Below are 11,691 nucleotides of genomic sequence, written 5' to 3'. Positions count from 1 at the left end.
TGACTGAATGTAATTTCATTTTCAAGTTTTGATGAATCTGATGCTACGTTGCTAGTTAATTTGTCTGTTAAGATACTTAAAATTGTTTATTTAATTAAATGGAATTTTATTTTCAAGTTTCTGATGAATCCGATGCTACGTTGCTGATTAATTTGCCCATTAAGATGTTTAAAATTGTTTCTTTAATATAAATAGAGAAATATAATGGTTTTTAAGCAATTATATATAATTAGAAGAGCAGATATTTGTTTTGTAATGTTTCTAGAGAATTTTGAGTTCGTTTATTCAGAATATTGAATGTTAAATTTCTTTTAGAACAGTATTTTAATTATCATTGCTTTCTCATACTTTTTTTTACCTTCTTCTAATTATGAAAATATAAATAATTATCTTTTTATTAGTTTATCGATGAATATTTATATTTTTTTTAATTTGTGAGGTAATTTCAGTGCTCAATTTGTTTTCAATATTTTCAGTCTACGTAATACGAAGTAAACTGGAGTAAAAAATATAAAATATGGAGTAAATAATGTGGAATTTATGCAAACAGAGCAGTTAATAGCGAATGAAATGGTTTTAAATAATTACTGAGATACATTACATAATTCTGAACTGATAAAAAAGATTAAACAGCGCTTTTCAGTGCTCGTAAATTAATTTTATTATCCATCGGACCTCAGAGAAGGCTTCTAAGTGAATATTTTCCAATGTTCACTGAAAATTATAGCAATTAAGATGATAAAACTTCTTCTGAATTGAAAAATAGACTAAATAGCAGTTTTCAGTGCTTTAAATCAATTTTATTACTCAATGTTGACTGAAAACTTTCAGAAAAGGCAATATTATTATTTTATTCCTTCATCTAAAATGCAAATGAATATTTTTAATTCAGTTTTCCATCCCAATTTGCTCTCTGATTGCATTAACTGACTCTATTTACAATATTAACACTAACGCAGATGATTTAAGCTTGTTACCAAATTTTGCTATCCTAAAATTGCAATAATTTCATTTTACGCTGCAAATTTATTACCAAACTCGCATCCGTATAAACAGAAACCGAAGAAAAGAGAAATCGAAGCCCACCGTTTAATATCCAACACGATAAACATTTATTTTTATAATACACTGCTTTTTAGAATTAATATTAATACGCAATAATTCTTGTTATTGCATATTAATAGAAAACTGCAATACAATTGCAATTTAATCAAGCGTAATTCGAGGTTTGTTAAGCCGTCTCCTCTGCTGCTCCTTCTTCTCCTCGATGAACTGCTTAATCACATTGCGTGGCAGTATTTCACCTCTGAACGTCATCGGTATCCTCTCTTTATCCAAAATAGCCAGTCTGTCCGCCACGTACTGCTTGGCATCGAACGCAAGCGCTTTCTTTATCTTCTCAACCTGCTTCGCTTGAAACGTCCTCTCCTTCAATATGTTGCGCCTCGCTCTTATCTTCGCCCAAATGAACTGCATCCTCTTGCGGTACTTCTTCCTCTTGTGCTTCTTTATCTTCCATCTTCTGATCCGCAGTATGGTCTCGGCTAGCTTCTCCAAGGCATTCTCCGTGGCCGGCAGATCAATCGATCTGTCGATCACAGGCCGATCTCGTTGAACCGGTTGTCTTAAAGGGTCTTCTATCGACGGTATACGTACGGACCATGGTATCTCGAATATTTTCTTGTTAGTGACGCTGTCTGGGTTTCTAAAATCTATGTTAAGGGTTTTTGGGACAAACGTTATTCGTTCTGATGCGAATGGTGGGTTTAATTGGAGTTTGGAGATATTTGGAGGAGGCGCAGAGGTTTGGTCTATCGATGAGTGAGAAGAAACATATCTTGCGATGATGTTACCTGCAATAATAATAATAATACAATATTAAAACAATAAAATTTAATTTATAACACAATTTATGTACATTTTTTTGTTATTTTTGGGTTGTTTTTGATAAAATAAAAAATATTACATATTTTTTTATATTTTGCTTGTACATCAATTTTGTTCATTTTAGGTTAGGTTGTAAATATTGTAAAAATTGTCGTATTTTCTACGTACTTTGTCTGTTTATTACTATTTTTCGAAATTCTGAGCACAATTTGTTAATCACCATAGCATTCATTTTGGTTTTGCATATTTTTGTGGAGAGTTTGGTTAGAGTTGCGCAGTCGACGGTGGTCGCTCACTGAATGAGGTTGTAATCTCTAACCTCTAATTAATGTGAGAGGGGATTTGAGGTTAATTAAGTTTGTTTTGGGTTATTTTGATGAAATAGTTGCAGATTAATGCAAAACTTTTGAGAAATTTGATTATATTGAGTTGATGAAGTATAAGGTTATGTTGGTGAAAGATGTTTGTTTTTTGGTATTAAGTTGCAATCAGTTTTTGTATTTAGAATGTGTGTTTAATTTGGAGAGAAAATAGGTGTTTGTAATTATTGTTATTTGTAATTAATGTTAATAAGAAATAATTGTTATTTAGAATTAATATTAGTATACAATAATTGTATGATTAATATATATAAAATATAATTAGTATTAATATGTAATAATTCTAATTTATAATTAGTATCAATTGTTATATAGAATTCGTATTATAATATGTAATAATTGTAATTTAGAATTAGTGTATTAATATGCAATAATTGTTATTTATACTTAGTATAAATATGTAATAACTCTTATTTATAATTAGTATTAATTCTTGTTTAGAATTCGTATTATGATATGCAATGATTGTTATTTAGAATTAGTATTATAATATGCAATATTTGTTATTTATAATTTGTATTATAATATGGAATAATTGTATAATTAATATATAAAAAATATAATTAGTATTAATATGTAATAATTCTTATTTGTAATTAGTATTAATTGTTATATAGAATTCGTATTATAATATATAATAATTGTAATTTAGAATTAGTGTATTAATATGCAATAATTGTTATTTATATTTAGTATAAATATGTAATAACTCTTATTTATAATTAGTATTAATTCTTGTTTAGAATTCGTATTATGATATGCAATGATTGTTATTTAGAATTAGTATTATAATATGCAATATTTGTTATTTATAATTTGTATTATAATATGGAATAATTGTATAATTAATATATAAAAAATATAATTAGTATTAATATGTAATAATTCTTATTTATAATTAGTATCAATTGTTATTTAGAATTTGTGTTGTAATATATAATAATTGTTATTTAGAAATTATATTATAATATGCAATAATTGTTATTTAGAGTCCGTATTATAATATGTAATAACTGTTATTTAGAATTAGTATTAATATAAAATAATTGTTATTCAGAATTCATTTATAATATGCAATAATTATTATTTATAGTTAGTATTAATTGTTATTTAGAAATCGTATTATAATATGCAATAATTGTTATTCATAATTTATATTGTAATATGTAATAATTGTTATTTAGAATTAGTATTAGCATGTAATAATTGCTATTTCGTATTAATTATTGTGGAACAACAATTATTATTAGTCTGTTAACGTAAATGCTATTCATAGACATTTACCAATTTTAATTTATAATTGTTTTAAATAATTGTTATTTCTAATTAGTATCAATTATTGCGGAACAATAATTATTATTAGCATGTTAACGTAAATGCTATTCATAGGCATTTATCAATTTCAATTAATAATTATTTTAAATCATTGTAATTAAGAATTAGTATTGTTAATATGCAATAATTGTTATTTAGAATTAGTAGTAATTATTGTGGAACAATAATTATTATTAATATATTAACATAAGTGGTATTCATAGACATGCACCATTTTTTAGAAAAATTTGATAGAAGAAATAATAATTTTATTTCTCAAGATTGAAATGTTCATCGAACTTCTAAAAAATTTTTATTTTTGGAATTGTAATTGCCCATCAATTTTTAGGAAAATTTATCAGAAGAAATAATATTCTTCTGCAAATGTAAAATGTTCATTTCTTCTGTAAATTTAAAATGTTCATTGAACTCAAAGAATTTATAGCTTTGGAATTATAATTATTTACCAATTTTTAAGAAAATTTCTCAGAAAAAATAACAATTTTCTTCTACAAATTGAAATGTTTATCGAACTCTCCAAGAAGAAATAATTTTCTTCTGCAAGTTTAAAATAATATTCATAGAATTCCTCAAGAACGTATACTTTGGAATTATAAATCGTCTACCAATTTTTAGGAAAATTTATTAGAAGAAATAATTTTATTCATCAAGTTTAAAACATTCATCGAACTCTCAAAAAATCTATAGCTTTGGAATTCTAATTATCCACTCATTTTTAGGAAAATTTGTCAGAAGAAATAACAATCTTCTTCTACAAATTAAAATGTTCATCAAACTTCTCAAGAAGAAACAATAATCTTCTTCTAAAAACCTCGAACCTTCTAAATATTCCTTGAACTCCCTAAAAACCACCAAATTCAACCAACTTTACATTCCTCTCCCCTCAACGGACCAAAAAAACGAAGCTCAACCAAACCACATCGTTCATTTTCCATTTCGTTTATTGAAAATCATTAACTTATATATCCCTTAATAAGAACATTCATCTCGCTGCACCTCACAAATCAACCAACCGCTTAATCCATCCTCGTCTTAACAGTCTTAGTCGTAACTTTATCCTTCTCTCTGCGAACAACCGAAAACACACGATTAACACCTCGAAGCGAAAGAAAATAAGAGAAGAACAAATTATTACGCAGCTTACATGATATAAACAACAGCGCCCCAGCCAGATATCGCATCTCTGTCGCAAGCATTCACCAAAGCCTGACTGATCGTCTCGAAAAGGTCGTCTGGCTCCATATCCGGTTCGAACAGAGACTCGCACATCCCATAAAGCTGCTCCGTGCAGGTTCCACCGACCACAAAATCATTCGATGGACTTATGCAGCCTATCAAGTCCATATTGCAAATGAATGGCTCGTACGTAACTGGATTCAAGCCAGCGATAATGGGCTCTACGAAGTAGGGACCGAATCTCCTTTCGTACAGCAAATTTGAGACCATCGATGCGAAGGTTTTCGGATGTATCTTCCTGTTTTCTTTCAGCTCGTAAAGGTTCAGCCTGAATCGCAGCTTTTCCATTACGGTTTGAGTGTCCGTTGCCAGACCGGGCAAGCTCAGATACAGGTACGGTCCCATTTCAAAGATTTTCTGGAAGTTGCATGTTATCGTTTGCGCTTGGATGCCAAATCTGCGGTCTGCTGCTATCGCCACGCAGTTCTTGCCCTTCATGGCGATTATTGCTCCACCGTTGTAAGCTAGGATGCTCTGAGGAAGAGAATACAATGTTGTTAGGCGAGAAGGTTGTTTTGTGTTGATCGTTATTGCAATTGGTTGCTAATTTGTAATTTTAGAAGAAGAATGTAATGTTGTTAGGTGATAAGATTGTTTTGTATCGATGTTTATTGTAATTGGTTGGTGATTTGCAATTTTTTGTGGTGTGTTAAGCAATGTGTGATGTTATCGATGCATTCGATAGTAATACAATTTTATTTTCTTATGTTAATTACTTAGAAATATCTGGTTTTATGTTACATTAGCAAACGTATAATGCTATCAATGCATTCGAAATTATTTTCTTATTTTAATTACTTAGAAATATGTAATTTTATGTTATATTAGCAAATGTATAATGCTATCGATGCATTCAAAATTATTTTCTTATTTTAATTACTTAGAAATATGTAGTTTTATGTTGTATTAGCAAACGTATAACGCTATCGATGTATTCGATAGTAATGTAATTTTATTTTCTTATGTTAATTATTTAGAAATATCTGGTTTTATGTTAGATTAGGAAATGTGCAATGTCATCGATGAATTTAATAGTAACGTAACTTTAGTTTCTTATTTCAATTACTCACAAATTTATAGTTTTATGTTATATTAAGAAATGTGCAATGTCATCGATGAATGTAATAGTAACGCAACTGTAGTTTCTTAATTTAATTGCTCTCAAATTTATAGTTTTACGTTACTATTATGAAACGTAACAAAGCCTTAGTTTCTTACTTCAATTGCTCGCAAATTTCTAACTTTATGTTATATTATGAACTTAATAGTAAACATAACCTAACTTTTTCATTACAATTATTTAAAAATCTCTAATTTTAGGTTATGTTATGAACTCAACAGTAATATAACCTAACTTTTTCATTATAATTACTTAAAAATGTCTGTTTTTGTGTTATTATTGTGAAACATAACATAACCTTACTTTTTCATTACATTTACTTTTAAAAATTATTCTAATCTTATAATTTTGTTATATCATGAATCCAACAGTAACATAACCTAACATTTTCATTTAAATTGCTCGAAAATCTCTAATTTTATGTTAACGTTATAAACTCAATAATAACATAACCTCACATTCTCCTTTCAATTGCTCAAAAATCACTCCAATTTAAGTTATATTAACAAATGTGTAATTTCATTGATGAATTCAACAGTAACATAACCTAACTTTCTCATTTAAATTGCTCGAAAATTTGTACTTCTCTGTTTTATATTATCAAACGTGCAATGTCATCGATGCAATTGACAGCAACATAACCTAATTCCTCAGTTTTCTGTTATTTTTAGTATCGTGTTGTGTTTCAATTACGATAATGTATTATATAAAGTTTGTTTTGTGTCTAAAGAATGATTTTTAGAGAATTACCATTTTTTTTTTTTTAGAAAGATTTGTGATGTTCAATAAGTAAATATTATCACACTTGTAACTGCACTTTGGAGAACGAGAGAGTTCAAGTTGACGCAAAAATTGCGAGTCATGGAAGATGGAATATGTAGATGTATAATTGGTTATTTCATTGAATATCAAGCTTATTCTATATTATTTCTATTTTAATAATTGTACCTTAATATTTCTATTTTATTTCTATTTTAATAATCTACTTTATTCCAATCTTAATATTTCCATTTTATTTCTATTTTAATATTTTATTTTCTTTATATCTTAATAGTTATACCTTAGTATTTCTATTTTATTTCTATCTCAATATTCCATTTTATTTCCATCTTAATATTTCCATTTCATTTACATCTCAATATTCTATTTTATTTATATTTTAATATTCTATTTTACTTACACCTTAATAATTAATATCTTAATAATCTGTTTTATTTCTATGTCAATATTTCCATTTTATTGCCATTTTAACATTCCTATTTCATTTATATCTCAATATCCTATTTCATTTATATTGTAATATTCTATTTTATTTATATCTTAATAATTAATATCTTAATATTTCTATTTCATTTCTATCTCAATATTCCATTTTATTTCTATTTTATTTCTGTTGTAATTTATTGTATATTTTAGTAATATTATTGAAATTTCTTTGGTATTTCCCGCCTTAGAGGTAAGAGAGAGAGAGAAAGATATATAGGAAAGCTATAAGAAAGAGTGAGACAGATGACGATGGCTCTGCTGAAGAACACGTGGCGCCATCTCTGTGAAAAGCGCTCAAACTGCTCGCTCAGCGTTATCGACAGTGAAGTGAACTTCGAGAACTACTGGCGCCATCTGTTGGAGAATCTCTGAAACTAGTCGAGCATTAGTTTCAGTACTTTCCACAGAGATGGCGCTAGTAGTTCTTCAGTAGTTCACTTCACTGTCGATAACGCTGAGCGAGCAGTTTGAGCACTTTTCGCAGAGATGGCGCCACGTGTTCTACAGTAGAGACGTTACTATCTGTCTCACTCTTTCTTATAGCTTTCTTATATATCTTTCTCTCTCTTACCTATAAAGCGGGAAATACACAAGAAATTGAAATATAACTAGTGAGATATACATAAGAATACAATGAAATTACCAAAATATACAATAAGTTACAATAAAACTGCTGAAATGTATAATAAGTTACAATAAAATTAAGGAAATATACAAGTAATTACAATGAAACTAAGAAAATATACAAAGAATTACATTCAATCTAATATATTGTAATTTATTGTACATATTATTAGTTTTATTTATAAATTGCAATAAAATATAAATTTTAATCTATTAGTTCTCTTGTAATTTATTGTATATTTCACTAGTTTTATTGCAATTTATATTCTATTGCAGTTTATAAATAAAACTAATATTACGTATAATAAATCACAATATATTAGTTTTATTGTAATTTATCGTATAGTTTAATAGTTTTTCTGTAATTTATTGTATAGTTTAATAGTTATTTTGTAATTTATTCTATATTTTCTTAATTTTATTATAATTTATAGTAAATTTGATCGGTTTCATTGTAATTTATTCTATATTTCCATAATTTTATTATAATTTATGGTGAATTTGATTAGTTTCATTGTATTTCTTGTATATTTCAATAATTTCATTGTAGTATATTGTATGTTTTAGTACTTTTTTGTATATTTTAGTAGTTTCATTTCAAATTCTTTTTTGAATATTTCCCGCTTTGGAGGTCAAAGTCTATCCACGCATGCGCGCGACAATCAAACTCCATACCGCGGGAATTACGAGTTGTACAAACATTCTTTTATCTTCTTCAAAAGGTGTTGAATTTCCACGATGCTTATATATGAAACAATTTTAAGTCCAAGGGCGCCTTCGTTCGACAACCGCCACTCTGTTTCATTTTCTCCACTATAAATTTCAAATTTATGTTAAAAAAAAAAAAAATAGAAGAGAACACTTAAAATTGTGCTCAATTAGTAGAAGAAGGATAAGTTTCTTAACATAGAATTTTTATATACATTTTTGTTGTAACGTTTTATGTTTAGGTTTATATTTTAGGTTTTATGGGTTTATTTAGGTTAATATTTTTATTAGGTTTTATGTTTAGGTTTTTATTATACAATGTTTTATTGTGCAAATGTTATAAAATGTTGAAAATTCCATGGAATATTTTTAATTCATTTTTCATTAAGAGTTAGAAAATGAATTATTCTATTAGTTTCAATAGCAGTTTAATAATCAGCAATGCCTTGTATTTCAAATTACCGCGGGGACAACGGCGCTCTGCCTTGAAGCGTCGCGCGCAACTCCCTAACCACGCATGCGCGCGCACTGAAACTCCATATCGCGGGACTTACAAATTATACGAAGCTTCTTCTACCTTCTTCACAAACTATTAAACAATTATTAACATTAACAATATAATACAACAATAAAAAAACTCGTTCTATCAATATCACATGTAAAATAAAGAACACTAAACTTCTACGATGCTCATATATAAACCATTCTTAAGTCCAAGGGCGCTCAGTTCGACAACCGCCGCCTTATTCCATTCTCCTCACCATAAATCTTAAATTTATATAGAGAAAAGAAGAGAACACTAAAAGTTATGCTCAATTAGTAGAAAAGAGTCTACAAATATAATTTCTTCTCTTGTGCTAATTTAATCATTTTGTTTATATATTATTTACATAACATTTCATTATACAATAGTTGTACTATAATATATTGCAAGAAGTTGGTTATTTTTTCACTTTACGATACAAAATTATGTACAATATTTTTCATTTATTTTTCATTAAGAATTAGAAAGTTTATTATTACATTAATTTCGATAACAGCTTAATAATCAGCGATGCCTTGTACTTCAAATTATCGCGGGAGTAACAGCGCTCTGACTCGCAGCGTCGCGCGCAGCTCTTTAACTACGCATGCGTGCGACGCTCAAACTTCATACTGCGGGAATTACAAATCGTACGAACACTTTTCTATCTTCTTCACAAATTATTAGACGATTATTAACATTAAAAATACAGTACAACTAAAAGAAGCACATTCTATCGATGTCACGTATAAATAAGGATTATTAAACCCCCGCAATGTTCGTATATAAACCATTCTTAAGTCCAAGGGCGCTCAGTTCGACAACCGCCGCACGCCTCACCGCCCACCAATCCCTCCCCCCACTCAGAAACCGAACAACGAACACAGCGAGCACGCGAAAGAGAGAACGAGACATCGAAAGAAGAAGAAGAACAAGAAGAAGAAGAACAAGAAAACCAAGACCAAGAAGAAGAAAAAAAAAACATGGCTCTGCAATGTTATTGAGAAACCCGTGCAGCTCGATGCGCCCCGTCTGAGCCGTAATATCGTTACGAGTTTCTATTATTTCCCGTGCGTGCGTTCTTTTTTTAGACGACGGTGTGGACGCGAGGATTTTTCAGTCGCAGAGCTGCTGCTTGGCCCCCCCTTCCTCGAACGAGAGAACGAGAGAGAGAGAGAGAGAGAGACGAACTGTAAGAGCAGCGCGAGAGAAAGAGAGAGATGCGTTCGATCAAGACGAGTCATTGTAAATGTCATGTATTTTGCAACTGGGAATGATTTACGAGTCAACGAGAAGAAGCGTCTGCGTCGAGCTGCTCCAACGAGGAATTGAGCACGATCGACGATCGCACCACTGAGAGCGGTAAACAGAGAGCGGCCGTTCGTCGTCGAGTTTTTTGGTTAGTGGCTGGGTCGAGGACCATCTGGCTGGTGCCAGTCAGCTGTGGCTGGTAACGCGCGTTCGCACGTGCTGGTGGGCCGCGATCGAGGCGCGCGTGAACGCGAGGATCAGGCGCGATCGAGATCGCACGCGGATGAGCTTGTAGATTGACCGTGGACGAGCGAGGCGAGCGCTCGACCCAATTGCTCTTGAAAGGTATTCCAAGGATTAATGGGCACAGAAATTAATTTGGGAATAGAATGTACGATTAAGCTTCCATTTCAGTTGTTACGTTACCTTTAAACTCGTTTTTTAATTATTCTTGGGATATATTTCGATTGCTTCGCTTTTTGTAGCTTAGTGGTGCTCGAGTGAGTCAAACGTTCAATTCTCTTGTTCTGGAAAGGTATTCCAAGGATTAATGGGCACAGGAATTCATTTGGGAGTTAAACGTGCGATTAAGTTTGTATTTAAGCTGTTCCGGTAGTTTTATACACAGTTTGTAATTGTTCTTGGGATATATTTCGATTGCTTTGCTTTTCGTAGCTTAGCAAGTCGACACTTGCTCTAGAAATTAATTTGGAAGTTAAACGTATGACTGAACTTCTATTTAAGTTGTTGCGTTACCTTTAAACTTGTTTTATAAATATTCTTGGGATATATTTCGAGTGCTTCGCTTTTTGTAGCTTAGTGGTGCTCGAGTGTGTCAAACGTTCAATTCTCTTGCTCTGGAAAGGTATTCCAAGGATTAATGGGCACAGGAATTCATTTGGGAGTTAAACGTGCGATTAAGTTTGTATTTAAGCTGTTCTGGTAGTTTTATACACAGTTTGTAATTGTTCTTGGGATATATTTCGATTGCTTTGCTTTTCGTAGCTTAGCAAGTCGACACTTGCTCTAGAAATTAATTTGGAAGTTAAACGTATGACTGAACTTCTATTTAAGTTGTTGCGTTACCTTTAAACTTGTTTTATAAATATTCTTGGGATATATTTCGAGTGCTTCGCTTTTTGTAGCTTAGTGGTGCTCGAGTGAGTCGAACGTTCAAATCACTTGCTCTTGAAGGGTATTCGAAGGATTAATGGGCACAGCAATTCATTTGGGAGTTAAACGTGCAATTAAGTTTGTATTTAAGCTGTTCCGGTAGTTTTATACACTGTTTGTAATTGTTCTTGGGATATATTTCGATTGCTTCGCTTTTTGTACCTTAGTGGTGCTCAAGTGAGTCGAAC

The 11,691-nt window shown here is 30.3% G+C and overlaps 2 protein-coding genes across 2 annotated transcripts; both read right to left on the bottom strand.

Annotated features, from left to right (window-relative positions):
* Positions 1 to 1,129: 1,129 nt before the first annotated feature.
* LOC143431058 (uncharacterized) lies at positions 1,130 to 2,110 on the bottom strand. Its single transcript, XM_076907561.1, has 2 exons — positions 2,056 to 2,110; positions 1,130 to 1,853 (listed from the first exon to the last, which is right to left on the bottom strand). The coding sequence occupies exons 1-2, from the start codon at positions 2,108 to 2,110 to the stop codon at positions 1,207 to 1,209; spliced, it is 702 nt and encodes a 233-aa protein (XP_076763676.1). The 3' UTR covers positions 1,130 to 1,206.
* A 2,429-nt stretch (positions 2,111 to 4,539) lies between these two features.
* Prosbeta3 (proteasome subunit beta type-3) lies at positions 4,540 to 6,786 on the bottom strand. The gene is made up of 3 exons (XM_076907446.1): positions 6,709 to 6,786; positions 4,747 to 5,312; positions 4,540 to 4,667 (listed from the first exon to the last, which is right to left on the bottom strand). The coding sequence occupies exons 1-3, from the start codon at positions 6,709 to 6,711 to the stop codon at positions 4,619 to 4,621; spliced, it is 618 nt and encodes a 205-aa protein (XP_076763561.1). The 5' UTR covers positions 6,712 to 6,786; the 3' UTR covers positions 4,540 to 4,618.
* Positions 6,787 to 11,691: the final 4,905 nt, after the last annotated feature.

Source organism: Xylocopa sonorina, chromosome 16 (genome assembly GCF_050948175.1).
Source record: "Xylocopa sonorina isolate GNS202 chromosome 16, iyXylSono1_principal, whole genome shotgun sequence".
NCBI lineage: Eukaryota > Metazoa > Arthropoda > Insecta > Hymenoptera > Apidae > Xylocopa > Xylocopa sonorina.
Note: the sequence above shows the minus strand (reverse complement) of the source record. Positions and strands in the feature narration are given on the sequence as shown.

Excerpts from the sequence above, each read along its gene's own strand:
- LOC143431058 (XM_076907561.1), bottom strand. The coding sequence starts at position 2,110 with ATGGTGATTAACAAATTGTGCTCAGAATTTCGAAAAATAGTAATAAAC. Across the intron at positions 1,854-2,055 it reads AATAGTAATAAACAGACAAA|GTAACATCATCGCAAGATAT; the intron begins GTACGTAGAAAA and ends TTATTATTGCAG.
- Prosbeta3 (XM_076907446.1), bottom strand. Across the intron at positions 4,668-4,746 it reads GGCGCTGTTGTTTATATCAT|AGAGAAGGATAAAGTTACGA; the intron begins GTAAGCTGCGTA and ends GGTTGTTCGCAG.